General features: G+C 38.6%; 1 protein-coding gene across 2 annotated transcripts; it reads left to right on the top strand.

Annotated features, from left to right (window-relative positions):
• Positions 1 to 138: 138 nt before the first annotated feature.
• DCUN1D2 (defective in cullin neddylation 1 domain containing 2) lies at positions 139 to 26,251 on the top strand. 2 transcript variants are annotated; one of them, XM_084288973.1, is made up of 7 exons: positions 139 to 291; positions 1,988 to 2,204; positions 5,034 to 5,202; positions 7,742 to 7,872; positions 20,157 to 20,239; positions 22,589 to 22,685; positions 23,624 to 26,251. In XM_084288973.1, exons 1-7 carry the CDS (start codon positions 289 to 291, stop codon positions 23,701 to 23,703), a joined length of 780 nt encoding a protein of 259 aa, XP_084145099.1. In that variant the 5' UTR covers positions 139 to 288; the 3' UTR covers positions 23,704 to 26,251. The 2 variants fall into 2 exon arrangements, with proteins under 2 accessions (XP_084145099.1, XP_084145098.1); XM_084288972.1 differs by lacking the exon at positions 139 to 291 and adding an exon at positions 340 to 1,392.
• Positions 26,252 to 27,306: the final 1,055 nt, after the last annotated feature.

Genomic DNA, 27,306 nt, shown 5'->3' with positions numbered 1-27,306 from the left:
CTTTAAGCGCGCTGCCTCATGGGAGATGTAGTCCGGGCTGTGTGTCTGTGTGTGTATAAATAGAGGCGCGGCGGCGGGGGTCGCTCCTTTAGGCGGGCGGTGCGGCGCGGGGCAGGCTGGGAGATGTAGTCCGCCGCTCGGCCGCGGCCTAAGCGAGGAAGAGGAGGAGGAGGAAGAAGAAGAGGAGGAGGAGGGGGAGGAAGGAGGAGGCGGCGCTGCTGCTGCTCCTCAGCGCCTGCGCGGGAGGCGGCGGCGGGCGGTGAAGTTGGGCGAAGCGCCGCTGGTGCCATGGTAGGCGGCGGGGCTGGGGCTGAGGGGAGGCACGGGGACGGTTGGAGACGGTTGGGGACGGTTGGGGGGTGAAGCGGGGACCCCCCCACCCTCAGCGTCCCCCTCAGCCCCGCTGTGTCCCCACCCCAGCCCCGGTGCCAGGCAGCGGGGAAGGTGACCCGAGGCGGGCAGGCAGGCGGCAGCCGCGTACCTTGCCCTTTTTTGGGCTGCGGGAGGACACGCAGCGCCCCCCCCCCCCCCTCCGTGTCCCTCTGTCCGTCCCGCTGTCTGTCCCCTCACGTCTGGGGTTGTGGCGTTTTTGGGGTCCCCCCCCCTGCACACCCCCGCTGGGTGCCCCCCCCCGGCTCAGGATAATGAGGAGTTGGGGTCTGGGGTCTGAGGTTTTGTCAGAAGTGAGGGGTTTTTGTCCCAAAAGGCGCTGCTGGTGGTGGTTTTGGGGGTGTTATGCAAAAAAAAAAAAAAAAAAGCTCTATGGGTGTCTATTATATAAAATTGGGGTAAAAAATGCCCTTTGTATCTTGCCTGTGCCATGCGTTGTGTGTCCTGAGTTCATCTGTAGGATATGCGTGTGCCACAGAGATAAGGAGGCAGCCCAGGGATGGGGCCGTGAGCCCAAATCTGCAGTGCTCCCCGTCCCGCTCCTGCTTAGGGCACCCCTGTCCAGCCTGTAAGCAGCTCCAGAAAAATTTCTCAGATAAGGCATCCTTGTCTGACAGCTACGCCAAGCGTGGCTTAGCCGAATCAGGTGGTGCCAAAACACGATAAAAAAAAAAAAACAGAGCTGCATGTAAGCAACCTCCTTCTTCCCACAGAATCACGCTGACCCATGTCGACAGCAGGTTTGCTCCCCCCCCAAAAAAAATCCCATCTCCCACCTCCATTTTTATCCAATAAACTTGGGGGTGTTGCAGAGAGGCGGCTGCTGCAATTAGCCCTCATTAAGAGGGACCCCTCCGTGGCTCCTCTGTGCCCCTGCAACAGGCCACTATGTTGATTAATGTGCTAATAGTGTAAACAGCTTTTTTTCAGAGTAGATTAAAGTTTTAGATCATGTTTACGGGAACTTTGTGGACTCGCTGCAGCATTCAGCAAACCTCTGGGGTGTGTGTGCTTTATTTTCTTTCGGTCTTGCATCTTCTGATGGCAAAAGTTACTAGTTGCTAACAAAAAGATGTGAGAAACGCTTCTGACTTTCAGTTGATCACTTAAAATGATTAAACTTTGAATTAGCGCTAGCAAATCAGGAAAACCTTTAAGCAGATTTCTCACTTTCTCCATCCACAGAGGGCTTGTACAGGACCCAAGAATCTGTACATCAGGCCTTTGTGATTCCTTGTTTATAAGTTTATGTTTTCAGAAGATAGCTGTATAGTTATATGATGAAATTTGTGTTTGCTGATGTTACAGAAAAGCTGATGTTACAGAAAAGACGCTTGCATAGAAGGCGTAAGACTATTACTGACAGAATATTTTTTGCTAAAAATGTACATATAGATGCTGTCGTTTCGACTTTCAGAATAAAATGCTGTCTTTTTAACTGCAGAAGAACGAGGCTTTGTCTTCCCATAATTCTGAAGTGAAAGTTACCATCAACAAGAAAACTAAACCCTTTTAACTATAGGCGTTAGTAGTAGAATGCTGAAACAAACTTCTGGATTAGCTTCATTGGCTTTCCTGCTTCTTTTGCATCCCAAAGCATAAGCTTAAATCGTCACAGAAGGACAAGGTCCGGCAGTTTATGGCATTTACCCAGGCTGGGGAAAGGACTGCTATATACTGCTTAATGCAGAATGAGTGGAAACTAGAAGTGGCAACAGACAACTACTTCCAGAACCCAGACTTGTACTACAAAGAATCCATGAAAAATTCAGTAGACAGGAAGAAATTAGAACAATTGTATAATCGATACAAAGGTAAGGCTTCTTTTTTGTGTGTGTGTGTGTGTTGGGTTTCATTTGTTTTTTTAAATTTCCTTTGGGGTGGTATTGCTACTCTTCCCTCTGCCATTCTTAAGCTGTTCTAAGGAAAGTTTATTAACTTGTGCTTCTTACTCTGTACGTAGCAGTGAGGTAAGAATGAGAGAGGTTTTAAACGTTCTTAGTGTTCCAATACACAGCTTTCTTGGGTATTCCTGTAGAGTTTCAAATAAATTCACAACAGGAAACTAAACCTGTCATGTAGAAAGTCTCAGCTACGTATTGTAGAAATGAGAGTAGAGCTTATTACGGAACTGGATTTATTGCTGGTGCTGCTATTAAATATACCTGTGATGCACTTTGGGTGGCAAAATAATACACGTGATTCCTGTACAAATACTTGGGGGAGTTAATTTAGTTCCAAGATGGTAGTATTTCTATATATTGAAATCAAAAGCGTGTCGGGTGACATTATGGCTAGAAGCCTGACTAAACAGTAAAATGAGAAAACTCAAAAAGTAGTCTTGAAACTCCATCCTTAATTTATTCTTCCTGCTTGCCTATGACAGCAAAAATGATGCCTGTGTTCAGAGAGGCGTGGAGGGAAAACCACAGGGAAGCAGGTTAAAGGCAGAGTTGTTTCTTTTTCATTTGGTTTTGGAGCATTGTTACAAAGATAGGAAAAATAAAAGGAATAGGGAAAAAAAGTCATGTAAGAACGTATGTAATAATGTGAGCGATCAAGGATTTCTGAAATGTGGCCATCTGATGGGAACACACGCGTTCTTCACGTGTTCATGCAGAGTGCACTGGAAGCATCATTACCAGCCACTGCTGAGATCCATAAACCTTGTGTTTTAAAAAATGGACTCCTCAAAATTAATCAGCTATGATTTCACATACTTTTCTACTTGTGGTATATACCGTGCTTCACATATACCTCATCTTACTCTTACGATAGTATTTCCACTTCTTTTTTTCTACTCTTTAAACCACACATTCTATTTTAAATATAGACACTCTTCAATATCTTCAGTATTTTGTTAAAAGGTGGCAATGAGTTGTGGGAGAGACAAAGAATCAGCAAAACTGTAGCATTTCCTCTGAGAAGGTGGAAAAAGTTGGATTAATGAACCACTCTTTGTTTTTAGTATGTGTCTGTATCTCTTTCTCTCAGTCCTTTGCTTGAAAATATATATACCAATTCACAAATGCTGCCAAGAATATCTAAATCTTAAAAAATCACAAATTTATTTCTTATTCATAATATTATAGCAATGGAAACTAGCATGTATTTTTGTGAAAGAAAAGTCTATTCGGTTATGTCTGTGTTTTGGTTAGCAGCACACCTCTTGTGTTCTGCAAATCACAGTAAGCTTGTAAACTTGACTAAACTTTCACAAGATTTAAGAGACAGCAGACTTGATTAGGCACCGAGGGAAAGGTGCTTAGATGTAGCTTAAACTTCACACGGCCTCTCAACAAGATGGGATCCCTGTTTTCACTAGGGTTTATAGAATTACTACGTACATTGCGTTATATTCTGAAATCTGAGATGAGAGGTCTTTCATTTGCTGTGCCACCTTGGTGGTAGTTGTCGTATCTGTTTATCTAGCAGCTTTATCAAAGCAACAAATTCATTTTTGTTCCAATCCATTTTTCATCCAATCACTTGGATGACATGCAGCATGATAAGGATGTCCTTGTTGAAATGCATCAAAATGTTTCCAGTGATTTTTTAAAACACACACACACTTTTTGCCTTCATATCTTCAGTTATTCCCAAGTTATATATAAAAAAAAAAAAAAAAAAAAAGCATTTTGTCACAGAACTAGATCTGGCACATAGTAGAATTGTTACTTGTTATTCCTGCTCAAAAGTCCATAATAATTCTTTGTGTAATGGGTGTAAATTTTTGCTAAATTAACTTTCCCTTTTTAGTATGTTTGCTACTGTAGCTGTGTCTGGAAAAGCGAAAGAGATCTTATGTCAACAAAACAAAAAAAAAGGTTTCTTAAACTGGGTTTTTGATCAGTCATAGAATAAGGACTTAAAGCAGTGTAGTTGAAAATCTTACCAGATTAAGGGATTAATTTTTTAAGCTTACTCAAGGGATACCTCAAGTCTTGAGAATGAAAGGTGTAATTTTTAGTGTTGTTTTTTTTTTTTTAAGTGAGAACTCTGTTACAGTTACAGCATTGTTACCAACCCTAACATTCAGATAGTGTGGTGCTAATCTTAAAGAAGGTACTTTGTACTAGTGAAACATAACATTTTCCAAGTTTATCATAAGCCACTAGTGTGCTGAGGCATCGTTTGAGCAATGCTGTGGTGATTTTCCTGGCTTGCAGTGAAAAACCAAAAATATTTCAGTGTACACTTGTAGTGTATTCTCATCTGCCACTAGCAGGAAATAATCTTGGGCCTCACTTGGTAAGTTTTTGTTTAGTTGTTTTTTGTTTTTTAAGTTAGCCATGTGCTAACCAGTAAATACCTTGTGCAGGTGGATGTATTTATCAGCCTTGCTGCGTTGTAGATTCAGTCAGGCATTTCTTCCTGTAAATTTGGATCTTGCGTGGAGCATTGTGGAAAGAAGACAAAACTGCTTTGTTAAAGTTAGCTGGTACATTTAGGAAAAAGTTGTGATCCAATCCTTAGGGAAGTTTGCAGAATACTCGATCTACCTACTGAATAGCTAGATTTCAAGTGAAGCTTATGTAAAACCGAAGACCTGTGATATGCAGCATATCAGAGCTGTGCTGATGACTACTGGTAAATGTTTTTATGAATAATTATAATTCTTCTCTTTGTGTTTTGAATTGCAGACCCGCAAGATGAAAATAAAATCGGCGTTGATGGGATTCAGCAGTTCTGTGATGATTTAAGCCTGGACCCTGCCAGTATCAGTGTTCTGGTTGTAGCATGGAAGTTCAGGGCAGCTACTCAGTGTGAATTTAGTAAAAAAGAATTTGTAGATGGCATGACAGAGCTGGGGTGAGTATCAGTTTCTTCGTGGTTCAAAATGTAATGCTCTCAGTTTCTGTTTAAAATATTTTAGATTAAATCGAGTGAAGCTTTGAAAAGCTGGTAATGATGGTGCCAAGCTTAACGGGTGCTGAAGGCCTGTAGTGTCCAGTCTTCTGCAAACTGGTGCTTTACTGCAAAATGTTAATGACATCCTTGGTAAGGTAGAAGCAAAATAATTCTTAACAGTACAACAAGATATGCTGAGCTTTTCATGTAACTTACATAAATACATGTATGATCATGTTACAGTTTTGTTGGACCCTGTGCTGTTAACAGATGAACATCACTGGAAAAGTTTCAAATAAAAAAAAAAGCATTGAGAAGAAATAGCATAGCAAAGAAGAACTTTCAGTTCTTTATCTTCTCACCACCAAATGGAACTGTTTCTTTTTACCAGTTTTACAAAATATAGTTTTCTTTTATTGCCTTCTGTGCTAGATACTTCATTTGTAGAGAATATCTCTAAGGAACCGAAATAAAAATGAGAGTATCAGTGGTAGAAAAAGTTATTTGCTCTGACTGTGACATAACTGATAAAAGATTTTTTTTTTCCTTCCTGAATTATTGAACTGATCTGGAGAGTAGACAGAGGCTAAAACCTATCCCTCCTGTTTAGCAATAAAATCAAGCATTTATTACCATAACTTAATATTTTATGTGCAACTCTTTAGAAGAAATGTTGTATTAATTATATTTATCATTTTGACCCTTACATAAAATATGTGTATATATTATTTAACAGATTACATTAGGTAAGTGAGAAAGTACAGTTTATTGTGCATACTTCTTGTTGTTAAATAACTTAATTTGGTTTAGAATGACACTTCATTAATACCTTTCTACAGTAGAGCAACTGCGAGCAAATGTAGTAGTTGTTTCTTGAAGTAGGGGTCCTAGCAGTCTGTTGTTATTGACTTGAGTCTAAGCTTTCCTTTTTAGGTAAGGATATTCAGAAAATGATGAAAGATCTTTTAACATCATCTGAACTCCGCTGCTTTATTTTGTCCCTTTCAGTCTGGGTTTTGGATAGATTCAGAATAGTTACGACTTTCTAGCCATGGAGAAGTCAAGCAGTTATGCTGTTACATTGAAGGCTGCCAGCATTATTTGATTTAACTGATTTAAAAATAAAAATAAAAATATTTTGCTAATCCTCCTACAGTTTCTGGCTTGGATGTTATTTTGTAACTTCGTTGTTGTGTTGATCATATGTCCTGTATGATATGTTTCACAGAGGTCTGTGAATTTTACCTCTCTGTGCATTTTAGAGTTCTTGAAAGCATAATCTGGTCATACCTGCTTGCCACTGGTATGCTGTTTATTGATAATCTGGAATGCTTTTTGTTACATACAGGATGTGCAGCATCTGTGGTTTGTTAGCATTGAACACAGGTTAAGATTTGAATGAAAAGACATTCCTTGAGGCTTAGTCCACATAGCACTGTCAGGGTGTGAATGGGAAGCAGAAGGAAGGCATGTTAAGTGTTCCTATTGTTAGGTAGATCATGTCCCCAGGAAACTGAAGCTCTTAGTTGAAAACTTGGCAAAATTCCTCATCTTTCCTCTACCAGGTACTGTTAGAGACAAGGGAGGTTGTTTTTTGTTTTTTTTTTTTAATCTGTAATATGCAAGACATTTTGAACAACATCTGCATTGTATAGATTTTTCTATACCCATCCATTCTTTAATAAAATTGTTATTGAAGCTTTAAAATAAATGCAATCGTTGAGGTACTGAGAAATGTTATCTGCAAGATTTTCTGAAACTGATTTCCGTCTCTTGGAGTATCAAGGTGCAGTTCAGAGTATTGGTAATATCCTGTAGATCTTGAACATGCATTTGATTCCTTGATGTGGGGAAAACCCTTTTTCTTCTAAAATTGCATCTTGTCGGGTCATACACTTTCACAGGAAATACTTCAGATGTGTCAAGGGATGTGTTTCTGTTAGAGTCTCAGTAACTTGATCCCATCTTAGCATACCTGTGCCAAGCTGTTAAACACCTTGCCAGCCTTCAAAGTGTTGTCAAAGGTCATTTTTTTTCCCCAGGTTTTATCTGTAGGTGTACAGTAGTGGCAAGCAGATGTTTGCAAATAGTTCATTTTGTTGGAAAGTCCTCTAACATCAAGATTAGCTGTAAAAATAGCACACAGTTCTTCGTTTATGTAGAACAGGGAACAAATAAAGTGTAATTAGATTAAAACATAAAGCTTATGTTACAACAGCTATGAAAGGGAAGGGAGGACTTATTAGTGTTAGGTGGGAGGTTGGACTTGATGATCTTGAGGTCTCCTTCAACCTAGAAATTCTGTGATTCCGTGATTAGGTTGTGTCCTTCTGAAGGCCTATATGTATTGTTCTACCTAAAAATGGTTAGTAAAAGATTGTCATATTTTTTTAAATTCTACCTTGAGACACTGTTTTTATCTTAACTACTGTTTTATTTTGCTCTGAAACAGAAAAAATCCCTTAATTATATATAAATATTGTAATCTCTCTGTCAACAGGTGTGACACCATAGAAAAACTAAAAGCTCTATTGCCGCGACTGGAACAAGAACTGAAGGATCCAACAAAGTTCAAAGATTTTTATCAATTTACTTTCAACTTTGCTAAAAACCCTGGACAGAAAGGTCTAGGTAAGTAGAAAAAAAATGAGAAAATATCTACAGACAGTGAACTTGATTCCAAATTCTTCCAATAATATAATTGTCTCGTTGGCAATTGTATAGTAAATTCATTATTGATTATTTTTTCCTGACTTTTCCTCTTACCCTTCTTTTCTCAATTAATCTCTTCTTTAATGTCCCCTTGGTACAGATAATTTAAAAGGGTTTTCTGCTAGCTTTGATGTTATCTCTCTTCTTGTCAAAGGAAGCTCCGGCAGTTCTTGGACCCCTGATGTAATTTTTTGTTTAAAAAATGTTTAAAAAAAACATTTTTTTTGTTTTTAAAAAAGACTTAGCTAATGAGCTCCTCATGTTTGTTTTGCTCAGAATAAAGCTGAAACAAAATCTCCATATCAGCTTGAAAAGAGGGAGAAAACACCAGGCAAAAGATATTGTCCTTTCAAGAATTTTTAGCTTTAGCCCACAGTTTTTATGTAAAGTTTCTAAAATAAGTAATATGGCTTTGGTTCAAAGGTAGTGAGCAGAAATAGGCATATGATGTATGAAGTATTACGTTGTTCTCTAAAGTTTGAGATTGTCCCAGTCCGTGTCTTGTATTGCTGGAGTGAAAAGGACGTGTAATTTAAATTCCAATGTTTTATTCTCTAATCAAAAATCCAATTTTTATATTCAAGTGAAAAGTTTGTGAATAGATGGGGAAAATTGTAGGATAAAACTTCAAATATATGTCCACTTCCAAAAGACCCCATTCTGTGTGTAGAACAGCATCATGTCATCATCCCTGTACGCTTGTGCAATGGTTAAAAAGTGTGGGGGTTATTTTTTGTTTGTTTGTTTTTTGTTTTAAGCCTAGCCACTTTGTGTGTCTACATTGCTTGGCAAGCATGTTAACAAATACTCTTTCTCAAAAATTGTTCAAAGAAGTGGGAGGAGAAGAAGAATATTTAGACCTTCTTGAGCAGTGGTGTCTGTACCTCATTCTTTACTTGCAGTAATAATCTCTTGAATTTTTTGATGTCCTTTTTTTTTTTTTTTCCAGCTGTGGACAGCTTTTAGTCAGTGTCCCATTTTCTTTATCTTTTGCAGCAATTTTTTCTTTTATTACATATGTCTTCCTTGCATCACATGACACCTTTCGAGACACAAATGAAATAGTCCAGTAGAGGTTCTGTGGAGGTGGTTAGAGTTCAAGTTCATCACCTAGTTGTTCATTTTCTTGCTCCTGCATTAAAAAGCCCAGCTCTATCAGCCTGCAGGGTAAAAAAAAGTAGGTTGGTTACAGCTGAGGTTGGAATTTATGGGATACCTAAAGAAATATTACAAATGGCTTCCTGTTTTAATTGGCCCCCCTCCAACTTGAAACTCGTGTACTTGGGAAATAGGACGCAAAAGCTTTTCACCTAAGCCTGTACAAAGAGAGGGGGGGCAGAGGGAAGGCAGCCCAACCCAGGTTATGGAACTGAATGTACTGTTTATTTGACATGAGGAGGAAAAAGGAAACTTTAGTTGTGTTCCATTACTTCTGTTTATTTGGTATGGAAGCCCTTCCATTTATGTCTGTCTTCCCTGTTTTGTAAGAATGGTACTTTTCAGCAAGAAAATGCCAAAGTGCTTTCTTGCACTAGAAGTTGAAGTGGTAGCAGGATGAACTAAGCAGAACAGAAAGAAAGCCAAGTGTAAAATACACTGTAGAAAGAGTTGATTGGAACCGTTGCTGATTTCAGGTTTGAGGAATTTTAATAATTGTGCCAATACTTACTGTTCCTTAATTTCAAGTAGTGCTTAGTTCACAGTATTTTGAGGACATTTGTGGTCAGACTTCTTCTGGGTTTCTTAAGGTTATTCTAGATACTAAATAAATCCAATCAGGTGCTACTTATTTCAGCAGAGATACATACTTCTCTCTGGTGTCAACTTGAGCCACTATAGGTTGAGTAAAAAAGGGTGCTGAGCAGGCATATTGACTGATACTGTATTTTTTCAGTGCTTGAGGTCAGTGATAGCTTAGCCAAAGAAAAATTAAAGCTGCATAGGTTTGGAGCTGGACTCTTTTCAAGGAATGCCATTGTGTTCAGTGGAGCGGGGAGAGAGAAGTAAAAAAAAAAAAAATGCTGTTTCGTGTTTACTACATACTGTTTTCTGCTCTGATTATTCTAAAGGTTATTCCTGTTCTTTGGGGGAAAAACAAAACCAAAAAAAAAAAAAGAAAAGCAAAAGTTCAGACAGTTACCTTACAAGAGCATTTCTATGGGCTAAGAACACTCTCTTCAGCTACCCTTAATACAGGATGAGGTCCTTCTTTATTTTACATCATCTTCTCTATATACTCTATTTTCTTCTATCTGTTCATCTTCCCTCCCTCTCTCCACAACTGCATGGAGTTGGGTGGTATTTGTGTCCCAGTGACTGCTGTCAAGGAGATGCAGGAACACATCTCACTCATGTACAAAGTGTGTTTCTTTCTTACTGACTTTGGAGCCTTGGCTCATGATGCTTTTATGAATTCAGTGCAGACAGAACACACAACTTGGTTTGTTACTAAATGAGCTGGTATAAACCTCAGCCTAGGTCCTTTTACAGTGTAGATCTCTTCTTCCTCCCTACATGCACATTAGATGACACGCAATGCTGTGTAAACACAGGATGCTCCCAAGAAACTGTCCTAGCTGCATGACTTATTTTTTTTCTGATGTCATGCTGCAGCAGTGGTGTTTGCCCACAGACATTCACATTTGAATTATGATTTGAAGACTAAGAGGTCGGTAAGCTCATAGAAAGTAGAGATAAAAGTGAATAATGAAATGAAAATGACAAAAGGAATTATTTCCTGCCTGTCAGTTAAAAATAATATATATTTTAATATGATTTTTTTTTTTGGAGGCCTGAAATATCCATTGCTTTTTTTCTTTAGCTGTACTGGGAATTTAAATCACCAAGTCTGGTAGCACTCCTTGCTTAGAGCAGTGATCTGTCTGCTAAAAGAATATTACTTGATTCTCAGGAATACACGTGACCTATGAATACTCATAGTTGAAAACTAAACAGGTTTGACGTTGTGTCATTGACAATCACAAAATCCATATTTGTAGCAGATTGCTAATAACACAACTTATATAAAAGATGATGTAATTAAAAGGGTAGGATCCTCCAGGCTAAGTGCTACCACATTTTTTTAACAGAAACAAAAAATGAGACGAGCTTGCCAGACAAATTTCTATATGTAAAAATAAAAAAAAAAAAAAAACTTTGCTTATTGTTTTTCTTAAAACAGAAGCAGCAGTTACTACTTTATTTTTTCACCATCTCCACTGAAGAACATCAGGAAGTACAGTGAATCATGGGTTCCTTTTCAATATGCCAGGCGGCCTTTTGGCTTAAAAGATAAAGGATTGCTTAGTGCATTCCTTTGTGCCAGATGGGATCGAGTGCTACCAAAACGGTTCCTCACAGATGTTCTTCTACCCAAGTGTTCAGTGGTATGCTAGCAATGTATACTATCTTGTCTTTTTGGTTTCAGTAGTTATCTGCAAGATTTTAGATCTGTTAGCTGTAGTCCTCTAGCTGAAAAAGTTTGGAAGCTGCTGCCTTTGCTTAATAAGTTCTTAATTTTCTGGCAACAGGTCTTGTACATCTGTGTCAATGCTTGCTCACACTTCTAGTTACTATTTTATATTGTTTTCTAGTGTACAGATTAAATCTATGTTTGTGAGATCTGGAGTTCAATACTTACACATCCAGAGTAAATACATAGAAAAATGTTTTCTCACAGTTAGGGACAGCTTCTTACATATTTGGCAGGTAAATGTCTCTTCCCTTGGTCTCTAGATTGAGTAAAACCAACTACTTCAAGATATTATATCTTCCAACCCTCTGATCATGTGTATTTTCCATTGCAATCTAATTGATCTAACTTTCTCCTGTCTTGTAGTACCCAAATAAGTTGGACTTTTCATTTGCCTTAGGTACTTTGCTCCTTGTTTTACATCTCAGTATTAAGTTTGCTTATATTTTAACACTGATAATGTCAGCAGTTTGTGATCTATTATATTACTGGGTTTCTGCAGAACTGCAATGCACCCAGTTGATTCCAGTCTTCTGTTTCTGCAGCTGATTAGTCCTACTAGCTGTATTACTTTGCATTTCTCCTTAGTGAAATCTTCCCCATTTACTTTCAAGAGTTTTTTCAGTTTGTACAGATAACTTTGAATTCTAATCCTGTCTTCCACCATGCTACACTTTACCCAGGCTTTGTATAAGTTGCAGATTTAACGAGGGTTTCATTTGTTTTCTCATCTGAGTTACTGAAGCGTTAGGTACAGGCCTGACTCCTATGGACAAGTCACGTTCTCCCAGTCTGGCAGAGAACTACTGAAATTAAATTTGAGTGTGGTCTCCCAGAAACTCCTTGGAATCTCAGAGGAGTTTCCGCTCTGAGGGCGCTTCAGCGTGCTCTAAATTTGATCACATCTAGCTTCACTTTAACCATCAGTGCTTTCAGACTGAATTTCTAGTTCTTTTTGGGATTGCAGTCAGTTTTCAGCGAAGCTTTTTACCTGCAGCATATCGTGGAGGGGAAAAAAAAATCCATGTCCCAAACATTCCTCTTTTAGGAGGTATCAGCAAAAGGTGTAGTACCTCTCATTACACCAGCTGACACTTGTAAGGGTGAGAGTGGAAAGGCCCAGAAGCCCTTCTTGGAAGTTTTTTTGGTGATGAAAAAAGAATTTTTGGTGATATCTGCCCTGGTCATCTTTGTGGTACAGTGGATTTCACTGCAGGAAAGCGATTCTGGCTCTTTTGTTGCTTTTCTTTTTTTTTTTTTATTTTTAGACCAGCTTGTCTTCCAATGCTTCTTTAATTTCTTCCTGTAGTTCCACTCAGAGCCAGTGCAAGAAATTCTGCCTGTACATAATTAGATGTGAAGAATCCTCTCCAGTAAATTCAGTTGCATCGATTCTGTCAGGCCCCAAACTAGGCAAAGAGTTCAGTACATCGATATTAATTCCTAGAAACAGGACTGCCTTTTATAGGAGTCTCTTTTCCACAGTTAACCTGGTGATACTAGGGAACTTTTCTTTCTATCTGTAGGCTCCATAGTCTCATCTAACTTGAATATTCCATTTATTTTTATTAATACTGTCAAGTAGCTTGCTTCAGTAAGGAATATACTCTTTAAAGAAGTAAAAAGTGGGACTAGTACCCCTAGGTGATAGCCTGTATAAGCAGTGAAATGCAGGAAGCAAAAGCATATTGCGTGAGGTCTACCATGATTTCCTTTAAACAGAAAAACATGCTCTGATTGATGTCACTTAGGACCCAGCTGTCATGTCTGATACACCTGAATCGATTTGGTTGTTGGCTAAGAGAAAGAGGGATGTTTATGACTGTTAAGGCGACTGCCCTCTAAGTGGTAGACAGAACTCAGGAAGAAAGATAACAAGGTTTCATGCAGCAATGGCTGAATATTGGACCTGGCAGACACAATGTTTGGATATATTAAACTGCATCCGAGTGCCTTGTTTGTATCTTTGAGATAATATAAAAGGTGCAGTTTATTAAGGTCCAATTTGCCAGGAACCTTAGGCAAAGGATTATTATGAATAACTAGTTTTGCCTGTGTATCTGCTTCCTCATGGTCTTGCTAGTATATACGTTATAATAACTGTTAAGTTTTGGAGAGGTTTATCTCACCTTCTACTCCCAAAGATTAACTTTTTCTACTGCAGTCTGAGTGATGTTTTACATCCTAGCTCTTGCGTGATAACTGTAGTAAAGAGCAGTATTGCAGATCTTCTGTCGTGCTGTGTATAGAGCAGTTGAGATTGCTAAGGACACTGCTCAAGGTCAAAATAAGGCCTTAGCCCTGTCTTTCTTTTTGGTTTTGTTTTTTAAACCTGTTACTTATTGTGAGTCTCTTAATGGATCTCCCTTTGAGCCCCAACAAGATGTGTTCAAGCGATTCCTCATGCTCAGGACTCTTACTACAGTTTGTTTCAGCACAGTGGAGGAACTTAATGCGTTCCTTCACGGTCTTCGGCTTCTTTTCAACATGGAGACAAAAAGCAGATTGGGTCCTTCGTCGCTCCTTTGTGGTCCCTTCGCCTACTTACTGGCTCAAAAGGTTGTGCTTCCTTCTCTCTGCCAGTTTCCTGGGATCAAGCAAGACATGATACATGAGGAGGGCATTCAGACTTGAATCAAATGTTACCTCAAGACCAGAAGAATGACTATCTTTGCAGCCGGTATGTGGACTTCCAGGAGGTTGCATCTTCTGTGAGCAGATGAGTATAACATGCTCTTTTTAATTGAAGCAACATCATCTTTAGCTTTCATCGTAGCAGTATCAGAAGCTTGAGATTCTTTGAAAAAATACTTAGACAATAGGCAAGGATATAACTTGTTTTCTTACTAGTTACCAGGATTTCCTCCGCTTTCAATGAAGATTGATCCATTTGTAGGGTACTTAGAGGAGTGAGTAGATGAAGAAATTGAGGGAATTAACTGAATTTCACGTTTACTTTGGAAGAGGTCTGTGAATGCTGTATTTCAGGAGTTTGAATAGCCTTGGTTTGTCCAAGTTTTATTGGTCTTTGTTTTAGTTTTATTCATTTTTTTCATTCAGAAAATGCCACCAATTTAAGAGAGGTTCAGTATAGGACAGGGTGCTCTGAGGAAAAGAGGCCAATAACAGCAGCAGAAGTGTGGCATAACTGCCAGTTGTAGTAATGCCTTGTTAACTCTTACTCATGTTAACTCTTTTACTCATGTTTGGCTCTTACTTACCCAGTCCACTTTAAGTCATCCGTCATAGCTTATTTGAACTGTACGTGGGGAGATTTGGAGAGATGTAGACAATCTTAAAATCTTTAATCAGGCTTATTATCCTGTGCTCAAACTGATGTTTACTTTCTTCTAAGGCAAGCTCACAGTCAGGAGCAGTTTATTTGCTTTTGTGCAGTTGATGCTCGAGATAACGAGCATGAAAGGTTCTGCGTGGAATCAGCCTGCTATCAGTGAGGTGGTTAATAAGCAGTCAGAGCCTGACTGATTCCTGCGGAGCTCTTCTGAAATCTGCATCCTGTGATTCACCACGCTTCCCTGGCCACCACAGAGATGTAATTCTGATGCTGTGAGTTGTGTCTGCTAACGTGGAGTGCTGGGAAGCTCCTTGCTTACGGCTTTGCAGGGATGAATGGAAACAACTCAGTTGGATCCTGAGTTCAGCCACGTCCAGCATTCACTTCATACCCCTTCTCTATTTTTCGCCTTGTCTATTCCTTCTGGGGGGGAGCTACTAATTGCAGATAAGGGCTATTTTGCTCTAAACGCTTGACAATTTGATAAAGGGTCCCCAGGTTGAGATCTGATGCTATTTTCTTGCTGTTTTGCTTTGTAGATTTTATTTGTATGTAGAAAAAAATATATATTCTCATTAGGAAAGAAACTAATTTTTGTGTCCATATCCTTAGTAATTTGGAGGCCTAAGAAGACTCTTAAAATCATTCAGAGATGAGGATACAAGGAGTCAAGTAACTCACTGAATCTTGCAAGTATTCATTTGATGTTTTTTGGTGAGGGTAGTGTGATAGTCCGATTCCTTAGATTCACACCAGTTTCCACTGTTCCCAAATCTACACCAGTTTCTGCACCGTGTCCAGGAATTGTATAGAAAGAAAGTAATTATTTGTATGATGCAGTTTGTTTTAGCTTTATAGAGGTATGATTTTTGCTTGTGACCACAGTGAGTGAACAAGATGGAAGAGATCAACCCAATGATTCTGTAGGGGAACTTAGATAATTTTAAAGAAAACATCTGAAGTTCCATCTCTTACAAAGGTTACTTATCATTCAATTGACTTATAATAGTATAAAATAGATTTGTCTTGCACCTGTCCAGATTAAATTTTTATGCTGGTTTGGGCACAATAGAATTTGTGGGCTACTCTTGTTTTCAGATCTGTAAAGGAAGGTTTGGTTACTGCAGTGAGGAGAGAAAGCCTCAAAGGCGTTTTTCTTTCTTTTTCTTTTTTAATTCTTTTTTAACTGATTTAATAAATAACTTTTTCCTCCTAAAAGCTTTATGTTACATTCTTTGCTAATTTTTTGGTTTGTGGCTGTAGGTGGACTGGGAAGCACTGCCTGATACTTCTTGGTGTAAAAATTCCTACCCTTGTAGTTTGAGAGAGTACTCCTTGAGTAAGTGAGCACTGAGGCTTTTAACAAGCTGCTCAATGTCTTCCACAGGACTTGTGTAATGTAGCAAAGCTTTACAATGTTGATAAGAAGGTTAAACATCAGCGGAGGAAGAAGAAGGCAATACTGGTACAATCATTTGATCTCGAGAGGAAATCAAGATAAATGATTTATTTCCAAGCTCTAAAACATGCTACGCTCTATCACACTGTGCAGAACCTAGTCAGCATGCTAACTACGGATTTTAAGGACAACAGTGACTAATACTGAAGTATTCTTATAAATAACTTAAAGGTCTTAATATGTACTTGGGAGGCCAATGTAATGCTCTCTGCTTTTTTCTCTGCAGTTATGTCAGTAATTTAGATGAATTAGGTTTAGCATTCTGACAGCATCAAACATGACTGCATAAACAGCTCTGTTGGTAGGGCAATCTGAGAGCTGGAAAGCTTTGCTTGGCAGAGGATGACAAGTGAGTGCTGCAGTCCCAGAGAGCTGTTTTGGCGCAGCAGGTCTAAATGAACTTAATTTCATGTTCCTCATAAATCCTCCTCTCCAGTCAGTCCCTTGCTGTCTGTTGATTTATCCATTTTCTCACTTTCTTGATTACTTGTATGCAGTGACTTCATTCCCCGTGTCCAAAATCATAGCGAAGGTGTAAGGAACTTCATTTAATTTCTGTCTTTAATTTCTAAAATTTTTACTAACAAAATAAGCATTCAATCTAACCTTGAAGGTAGGTACAAGCTATTTAGCTGGTAGCCTATTTCTCCTGCATTAATTGTGCTAATTTATTTCCACTTTTTAAGCTTTCTGTTCAATGAGGGTAGAAAAGGCTGAGGCTTTCATTTTTTTTAACAAATTTAGGATGTGTTTTCTTGTTTCAAAATAGATCATGCTGGTCGCAAGATCATTAATTTCTGACTGTGAAAATAAATGTAAATCTTTTAAATAGCGTAAAAACAGTATAAATAAAAGGAGTTCCTAACATTTCGAATTAAAGCTAACACTAAAATGTACTAAGGCATGTTTACTGTAATAACCATTATTACAGCAAAACGTTTGAAATAATTAAAATATTACTTTACTATCCATTTCCTCCTTCTTGAGTTCTAGTTTCACTTTGATTTTTTTGATATTTTTAATAATTTTAGCTTTGATAATTTTAAATAATACCACTTGTAGGTGATTCAATTAGTCCTCAGGGTTTCACTGCAGAAAGCTATAGAGATGCTATATTGTGTACCTAGACTAGGTATCCAGAAAGCCAAACATCTCGATAACGAAGCTTTGTTTCAGTGTATGCAAACTCCTCAGACTGTACTAAAGGTCTGCATGACATGCAGCGTGTACACAAGCTGGTCCTTGTTTAGACATTAGTTTCCAGAGGTTTGTGCATCTGTCTTTACCTTTCCACTTCTAAAATTTTCTTCATTAGTATATAACATAGGAAGCATGGTTTTTGTACAAAGCAGCATACTTTTTGTAATTATCATTTTATTTTATTTGTAATTGATGCTTTCATAACCATGCAGCATTGAAATAGATCTTCCTAAGAGCGCATAAGAAATCTGTGCCTTGCCAAAGCATCTTTCTGCAGGGCTGCAGAACTCAGGGCATGAGGCCAGAGGTGTTGGGCAGCCTCCCTCTCTCCCTGGAGGTATTTGAAAGCCACCCAGACGTGGGCCTGGGCAAGTGGCTCTGGGTGGCCCTGCTGGAGCAGGGGCTGGACCAGGGGCATCTGCCAACCTCAGCCATCCTGTGATGGCTTTTTTTCCCTTTCCTTTCTTTTGATGGTTTTGTTTTAATCTTTTAATGCTGTGCTCATCGTAGCAGCTGCACTCCACAGCATCACAGTTGATTGATGCTACTATCAGCAGCCTAATGAGGAACTGCAACTCTGTGAGACTAAACCCTCCCTTGACAGCAGAAGAATCCAGTTTTCTGTCCTACAGGACTCAGGTTTTCAACCTAGATAGAGAAATGTCATCAAACAAAACTGCGTGTAGCCACATCCCTTGACAGCATGGCACACCTAAAAGCCCAGATTGCCCAAATACTGTTAAGATCACATGAACTACCACCGTTACCAAGAGTCATAGTCCCATCTCATCCACTTCTTCCAGTATCTCTTTGTATTGGTTCATGAGTTTGTGTGATTGCTATGAACCAGATAAAGATTTACTTTTTTCTTAATTTATTTTTCTTATCTCCACCAAGCTAATTTTATCTAGGATTAAGGCTTCCTTCTCTTTTAATTGTGTAGCTTTCAGTTAATTATGCTGAACAACAAAGGAAGAGTAGGGCAAATACACTTTTTTCAATGCCTGTAAGTCACAACAACCAACTCCTGCGTCTTTGTGTAGGAGAGTCAGTTGGCACACACGTGTAATATAGTCTGCAAGTGACAGATTAATTAAAATATTATTTTATTTATATTGTGTTGAATATAATGCTGCTGAAATCAGGTTTACTTTAAAATAATGCTAAACATAATGCTGCAAATACCCAAATAAACCAAGGAAGTGTGGCATCTTCTTTCTTTTTTAACACTTCTGCAGTACCTCTAACCATCTTTGCTTCCTTGCCTGTACCTTCTCCCATTTTCCAAGGAATATTTCATCTGAAGTGTAAAAACTCTCATGCTGTAAAACTGTTTTTCATCAAAGTGCGTTCTGCTTAACGCTTGCCAATGCTCACAAGATCAGCTTGGAAAAGTTGAGGCTTCATAATGAAGCCTGAGTGAATGGGATCAAAGCCAGTCGCTTCACGGTGAAATTTAGAAACCCGTAAGATTATGGGAGTTTCTCCCTTCCCGCTTCTTTTGCTTTTCATTTGGGATAACAGATATGAATAATTAATTTGCATACATTAGCAGCAAGTAAAAGCTATTAAACAGCATTTTCTGTGGAAAGTGAGCACATTGGCCAAGACATCTGACTTTGGTAGGACTTTGGTATTAGATGTCCATCAATTATCTGCAACATCTTAACTGCTGTGCTTAACTTTGGGCCCCAGCCCTCTGTCATACAGGCTCTAGGGAGCTGGCTGTGTTGAGAAACTTGATTTCAGGTGGTGCAGTGGCTTTTGGTTTGTAATAAGATATGTGCAGTTCCAAGCACCACACCCCTCTCTTGTAGGTAGGTCAGCCTTCCTCCTCGGCTGCTGTGGTGATCCTTTCTGTTAAGTTGCACGTTTGGTTTGTGCTTACCCTACACTGAAAGCAAACACTGAATGTTGTGGTTTAAGAAAGGATGTGCCTTTATTTTGCTGGTGCACAGCAATGTGCACGCACCACTGTATTTAGTGGTATTACGGGTGGGACCAGGGACAGAAGTGGTTAGCTATTGCGGATTGCTGAGATGATACAGGCCTTCAAGAAAAATTTTATTTCTACCCTAATGCTGTATCTAATACTGCTGTTACTGTTCTGCTTGAATCTGTGGCAGTGCTGCATCCTCCTCTTGGCATGCATGAGCTGAGCTTTGCTCCTAGATCACTCATTGTGGTGTGGAGTAAAATCTGCTTTCTTTGTCTTATGTTTTCAGTTACGTGTGTAGGGGTTTTTCTTCCACAATCACTTATCAGAAGTTTATATTGCTGTAAGGGGTGCTGTAGAATTATAATACCCAGACAAATCTTTTTTTATTCCCTCTTGTCCTTAAAGTCCCTTTCAAGTTAGGTGTGTCTAAAATGTGGTAAATAAACAGTGGTTGGCACCCGCAGACTTGAATGTCCGGGTTTCTATCAATATTTGCCTTCTTTTTATGGGTGTGTTCTCTAAGTTTGTGGCAGGGTTATTGATAACTATTGTGTTTTGTTTCTAGATTGAGTAACTTTAATCCTGCACTGCTGGGTGGTGACAAAGAGACTTTAATCTTTGACTGTAATGTTCAACGTGCAATTTTTACCATTACTGCTTTTCTTCTGCCTTTTGGGTTACTATAGAGAGCAGTTCTTGGTAATGATTGTAAGAATTTCAAAAGAATGTAATAAATTTGTATCTTAACATACTGGATGAAGCATTTATTGTTTAATCTTAACAGTTTTAATGCATATAATACGCTGCAATATTAAATGTTTTGCTTTGTCTCTTGCAGATCTAGAAATGGCAATTGCGTATTGGAATTTAGTCTTGTCGGGAAGATTTAAATTCCTAGATCTTTGGAATAAATTCTTGTTGGTAAGTACAGACTTTATTCCTTCCCACCTTAGTCCACAGTAGTCTGACTTCTATGATGCTGTGCTTACGATAAAGAAAAAGACAGGACCTACGAATATTTCCTTTTAACTTCTTTTTTGAAGACTGATATAAGGTAGTCTTAAATCAAGCCAAATTAAATCATCTTTGTATAATTTTCTAATTGAGGAGGAAGCAAACAGATGTAGCAAAGCAGCAGTGCGTTCTGCTTGCACAGTCCTGTATTCTCCCACCTTAAGAAAGCTGCTGCATGAACTGAAGCCATAATTGTAGATTGAACCTATGTTGTCTTTATTCTCAAGACAGCTGTGATTGTTGCCAGCCATATACTTAACCATACCTTATGTGGTACTAATGCATAAATTGGGTCTTTTTACAAAGTAAGTTCTGTTATGACTGACTTAACCCGAGAGATGACTTCTTAGTGAAAGTTTTTGTCCAAGTAATTATTCTGACTCATTTTTTAGATAATAGTTGTGAACTTATCTTGGTAGTTTTGTGTTACCAGTGCAGTTCTGTGGGCAGTGGAGTAAAGGTGCATAAATTAAACTTTAGGAATCACAAAATATTCTTATTTAAGAGCCAACTGATTCATACATAATTCTACACTGGTATTTCTATATGCTACCAGAAAACCTTTGTATAATATTATATCATGTATAATTTATCTTTAGTGTTCAGCTTAACTTTTTATCTGTAGTTCAGAAGCAAGTCTTTTCTATATTTATTTCTATATTTTTAAGTGTATGCTTTTTAGAATATTTTACTTTTTTCTAAAAAAAAAAAATTTGGACAGTATATTTATTTTATTCACTGTCTATATGTAAGAGTTTCATAAAGCGAATTTGTGAAAATATTTCACATTTTAACACTTAAAGTATGAAAATACAACGTCCCACTAGGCTATGTGATCGAGGTTGTTACAACAAACTGTTCTACAGGTCTCTGCTTCAAGCAGTACTCTAGAAGATGGAATATAGTGTCTTATTTTGCTACAAGTATTTAACCTGAACATAAATGATAGAAAAAAAATGTTTAGATTAAAAAAAATCAACTTAAGAAAACAGCAAGCTAGGACTCTCTAGGGCATGTTTTTGTTTTTCTTTTTAAGGAACCTTTTCCAGAAGATTTGTTTGCTTGTTATATTTTGGCTGCAAAAAATGTAACGTTCGACTTGAGTAAGAGTGCGTGTTTGCTGTTGTGATGGATATCAGCCTCATTTTGATCAAGTTCCAGGTTTTTAGAAATGCAGCTTGTTCTTCTCAATATTCCAGAGTGTTAATGCTTAAAAAAAAAAAAAAGAAAACACAACCACACACATACATACACACAAACAGAACAAAACAAACAAAACACTAATTCTTTACATGCAATTACAACTTCTTACTGCAAACCAGGTCTAGGCATCAGGGCTGACATTGAATTCCTGATTAGTCACCCCTGTTGTCTTCAAGTACTGTAGCAGTATCAATGGATGAGGTGAGTTCTACATTTAGGTGGTCTGACCTAATCCTACAGCTCAAAACTGCTTCAAGTTGTTTCCCCACATATATTTCTGCTGATTTCTTTTACAGCAGCTGCAGTGCTTTACTGACCATCCTGTATGAACTGTTTCTGCTTGCTAAGCTGGCAGAAAGATCCAGCAAAAGCTGAGTGTTCTCCTTCAGGCTAAGCAGTTGGCTTCCCAAGGGGTCAGAGGAGCACACATTTTTGGGGTGTTGTTCAAACTGGCTGGGCTGGAAACTGTTCCATGTGAATGAGGTGAAAGGAGCATACCTGAAATCAGACTAGGAGGTCGTATGGAAAAATAGGAGGAAGTGGGCAAAAGGAGACTGGAGAAAACAAGTGGAGCAAATGCAGATGTTACACAATGGTGAAGAAGAGAGTTGTTTGAGAGGCTGAGATGTTGGATCCAGAAGGTAGACTGGGAGTGAGAAGAGGAAAATGGGTGCAAATGTAACCAGCAGGTTGAAACAAACTGTGTAAGGGTGGGTAAAAAAGGTTATGGTAAAAAGGGCTCAAGTTAAAACACTTGGACACCAAGATCCATCACATAAAAGTGTAAAGTACGTTTGTTTTACTCTTTTCACTAGCAAGTTAGGAACACATACCCTAAAAGCAAAAATAGGACAAAACAAGTATCAGAAACTTCTATTTTTTTTGCATCCTTTAGTAATAATTTTATAGTTTTCTTTGGAAGAGCTCAACTTTTAAAAATAAATAGTGTAAAATGTCAATATCTTCTGTACGTGTCAAAATAAAGTTCTGCCATACTACCATGGAATTTGAAAATAGTTTGTACTAAACAGTACCATTTTTCTTCCTTTGCAGGAACATCATAAAAGATCAATTCCAAAAGATACGTGGAATCTTCTGTTAGACTTTGGAAATATGATTGCAGATGATATGTCTAACTATGATGAGGAAGGTAAGCAGTACTTGAATTATCTTCAAAAGTTGGTACAGCAGAACTGAAATACTGCTACAAACGTACATCAGGACATGCTGAAACCTTTTGTTTCAATTTCTTACATGTAGAGGTTTAGTTGCAAATTTAGGGTAACATACTTGTTGCCAAAACTAATGATAAGAATTTTGACATAACATGTAGATGGAATTAAAGATACTGTCACACAGTGATATAGCACATACTATTTGAACCTGTCATGCTACAAGAGTCACAGTAAAACTGTTTTTTGTACCAAAAATGCTGTTAAATACAAGGCTAAACATTTTTTCCACTTGCAAGAATACATACATAAGCTTTTTTTTTTTTTTTTTTAAATGAACCTAAAAGAAACTTACACTGTCCCTAATCTTACAAATCCCAGTTTGGAATGGCTGTGTACAAAAATATTTACTGGGTTATGAATGACTCTAATAGAAATGCCATGATTTTTCTATCAACTGTTTATCAACTTTGTAACATGCACTGTTCTTTAAATGCATTTTGTTTGTACGAAGAACTATTGCTTAAGAAGAGATGCAATGTTTTTTTACTATTTAGGAGCTTTTCTCTAGTGTTTGTGTCATGCATGTTTCAGGTAGGAAATGAGGAAACATTTCTGTTCAGAAATAGCAGTCAGGCACTGGGACGGGTTGCCCAGGGAGGTGGTGGAGTCACCGTCCCTGGGGGTGTGCAAGGAGAGGTTGGGGACATGGTTTGGTGGTGACAGTGGTGGTGGGGGGATAGCGGGACCAGGTGATCTTGGAGGGCTTTCCAACCTTAATGAATGAATCGATGATTCTAAAGCTAATCTAGGCCAGAAAGTCAAAGTGACCTTCCGATCCTTTTTATTTAGAGACTATACCAACTTACTGCTAATAATGATACATTAATTTCTGAACTGCTTGACTTCTCTTTAGGAGCGTGGCCTGTTCTTATAGATGACTTTGTGGAATATGCACGACCTGTAGTCACAGGAGGAAAGCGTAAAACTTCCTAACCCCAGACTTAATGTGGACTAAATGCACAGTCTGAACTGCGTTAGGTAACAAAGATTTGTTGGCTGATAACTGTGCACACTGTTGCTGGTTTCGGTGGTCGTGATGAGATTCCGGAGACAGAGCAGGAATTCCTCCTTTCTGCCTGAAGAAAATGATGGCTGACCCGCGGACATTTCATGAACAAACTCCAGAAGATAGTCCAGGCTGTTTGTAGGCTATTGGCTTCAACTATTTTACTGGTTGTATCATATAGGATGTAGATTTTGCATGATTTTATACTTCGGAGAAGTTTAACTAGAGGCCATTTTATTAAAGGTTTGACAGCACAGCATGCCATTGAGTTCATGATCCAAAGTGAACACCAGCAGTTAAATAAACAAAACTGTATTATATTGTACTTATATGAAAAGCAGTATTTGTGGTATATAAATTAAATCCCTAAATAAAACATGTAGTATGGTGTATTTTTATAAGAGCTAGCTCTATGGATCTGTCCTCATGCAGAATTCTTTGACCTTGTTGCCAGAATTTTGAATTTATATTTTTAAGCCTTCGATATAGAGATTAAGCCTTCAGTATAGAGATTGAGCATTCCTTTTGTTTTCCCCGATGAGATTAACTTCCTCACTACTGAATTCCTGAAGAGCTTGGACATGTGGCAGTAGCATTGCTGAGGAAGGGGTTGCTGCTCTGTGCTGTGTTGCACCTCCAGCCTTTTTTATTAACCATTTGAAAATAGACCTTAAACAACTGAAGATACTTCTATTAATTTATATTTGATGATCAATTCTCCTAGTCTTCAGTTATGTATTTATTTTAAACAGTGGATTGGTAGAACATAACTTTTATTTGTAGCCGGGAAGACACCCTTGATTCTAGCAAGATGCAACAAATTATGAGTGCAGTTCCTGACAAGCCTCACAGAAAGTAAATGTGAATAAGCCCAAAGACTTCAACAGCTGGCTTCCACTTCGAAAGCAGAGGAAAGGAAATTTCACATTAATTATGTTAGAATCTGGATATTTTGTATATTCAGTAATACTTAAGGAAAAAAGTGAGTAAATTCATGCAATATCACTCAAGAGCAGTGGAATGTGATCAGTTTTCATCAAATTCATTCAGTTTTTTCTCCCCTCTCACCAATTATCTGTTACAAAGTGTATAGAGGCCAGTCTTCTTTTTCCCCAACAGTGTCTTCCAGTGCTTAAGCACAACTTCTTTTTACCAGAAACTATTCAACATGCTTTCATACAGGGCTCTTCTAAACTCTACATCATTGAAATGAGTTTGTCCTAGCCTTTATAAAAGTTTGTTAAAGAGTGGCTAAAGAGTAAACACAGCTACGACTAATAGATGTGCTGTAATCAGAGCTGCATAAATCCAAGAATCCTTTGAGAAGGCAGTGCATTGAGTTATATAACTCGTACCGATTTGGCTCACCTCAGGTAACTTAACTATTGCATGATGGCTTATTATATTTCATAGTTTGGAGGGTGTAAAAACTTGAACTACTCGTAAAAATCTAATGTTTAGATTTTCATATAAGCATTCAGGTTTCATTTACGTCAGCGCAGCCTACAAAGCAAATATACGTGGTGCACATGAAGTTCACATCCTTCTACTTGAGAAAATCTCAGGTGTGTGTGATGTTTAGAAAGCAGGGTTAGGACAAAATTGAACAAATTAGCAAATTTTCTATGTATAGGAATAGAGCAAGCAAGTTAGAGATGCCCAGTTACTGATTTATTGTTAGTCTCTTTACCCCAAGCAGTATTTAAATGTTAGACCTTGCACGACAGCCGCTAGATGTCAGTGTCTCAGTCTCCAGGTGCTTCTCTCTTTTGTATAGGAAGGAAGGGTGTAATGCTGACCCAAATTACCACTTTCTGACTGTCTTTTTAGGAGGCCATTTCTTATGTAACTGCAGTATTCTACAGAAGTCATCTGAGATATAAAAGCAGTAGTGTGCTCTTTTAATGCATTTGATTTATAATCAAATCTACCCAATCTTCTTCTACCCAGACTAAGCCATTTCTGTCCTGTAGGCTTTGGAGAAGTATGTGACACCCCATGGCATCAGCTGCCTCTGTCCAGCCAAAAGCAGTGGAATGCTTGCTATTGACACAATTATCTCTTAAAATTATATAGTTATAATATAACTGAGCAGAAATAGTTTATTCCATTGGTGTGTGGTGTAACCAAATAGTCTCTTAGCGCCAGAGCTTGCGAAACATTTGTACGTGCTGAGAACTCCTTCAAATCAACCTAACGATGCTTTTACCTTCCCAGATAAATGGAGCATAAAAAAGTATGTGGCTTGAGGTTTTTTGGGCTGATAATATAAGGAAGCAGGTGCTTAGAATATTTATTTAGTTCTTACATACAGTTGTTTGCCTCTCAAGCTTCATTCCTGAGGTCCTTTGTGGAAAACACCTTCCCACAGAGGAAGACTGGGCGAAATGCTCTCAAGGTAGGAGTTGCACCCCATCAGCCAGTGTAGTCGATTTTTTTTTCTTTTGCTCTTCCCAGTCTTCTACTCGCTTGAAACCACCTCTGCATTTCACATTCCCATAAATATGGAGGGACAGCTTCAAGCTTGAACAATCGCAAAAGTAAATGCAAATGATCAGCTTTCAAATGATGTTTTCCTTACGACTTCCAGTGTTTGCCACTGTCTGCTGTTCCCCTTTACAGGGCACTCTGACTTTGCTTTTTAGCTCCTCTAGTGGTAACACCTAGGCTGATTAATTTATAATCATCAATGGTACAGAAATCTTGAAGTTGTTCACTACATACAGTGCTAGTTCCTAGATAAACTCTGTATTTTTTTTTTAAAGCTGTTGCCAAGTTTTTTGGGTTTTCTTTCTGGAGCATTCGAAACTGAGCCATAGGATTTGTACTCGCCAATTCTAAATTTAAATGTAATTTATCGTGTGTGTCATGCCAAGAAGAGCAGACCCGCAGGCATCCACTCGTGCAATGCACCTGAGGGATTTGCTGCTGAGTAAGCTGTACGTGTGTGAATTTTTGTGGCAATGGAAAAAAAGAATAAAGGGACTTGGAACATAAAGGATCGAAGTCAGTCATGTGAGATGTCTCTGTGGTTTTGTCAGCTTTCTGCTCTGGAAGCCTTGCAAAGGCTGGGGAGGGGGGAATTTGTTTTCAGTTAATTTGCTGGATTCATGCATTATTCTATCAACCAGATGAAGGAGAGGATGCAACTCATGATTTTTAGCAGTTACACCTGAAAGAAATGCCTGTTTTGTCCATCTGTGCCACCTTTAAGCTTTTAGGCAGCTGCAGTTTGCATCAGTAACTTGCCCAGGCTACAAGAGGTGTACCTGCAGGGAAAGCCTTGCTCGGTCCCGGGCACTGAGCTCTGCAGGAGAAGCAGCACGCTCAGCAGTCTGAGTGAAGATCTTCAGATGTGTGTGTTCAACCGTCCTTAATTCTCACCTGAAAGGCTGAAGGAAGGCAAAGCAAACATCTATGTGATGAGGTGAGAACGGCACCTCTTAAACAGGGCTTTTTTCTTATGAACTGTGGGCAGGAGGAGCTGACTGCAGCCGCCTCTCCACCCACCCGCACGAAATCCCATATTT

Source organism: Netta rufina (genome assembly GCF_964035555.1).
Source record: "Netta rufina genome assembly, chromosome: 1".
Taxonomy (NCBI): domain Eukaryota; kingdom Metazoa; phylum Chordata; class Aves; order Anseriformes; family Anatidae; genus Netta; species Netta rufina.
Note: the sequence above shows the minus strand (reverse complement) of the source record. Positions and strands in the feature narration are given on the sequence as shown.

What these genes read in the sequence shown, in the direction of transcription:
- DCUN1D2 (XM_084288972.1), top strand. Translation starts at nt 1,342, where the DNA reads ATGTTTACGGGAACTTTGTGGACTCGCTGCAGCATTCAGCAAACCTCT. An exon ending in GCATTCAGCAAACCTCTGGG is followed by an intron (nt 1,393 to 1,987) that starts GTGTGTGTGCTT and finishes TGCATCCCAAAG; the next exon opens with CATAAGCTTAAATCGTCACA. An exon ending in GATGGCATGACAGAGCTGGG is followed by an intron (nt 5,203 to 7,741) that starts GTGAGTATCAGT and finishes CTCTGTCAACAG; the next exon opens with GTGTGACACCATAGAAAAAC.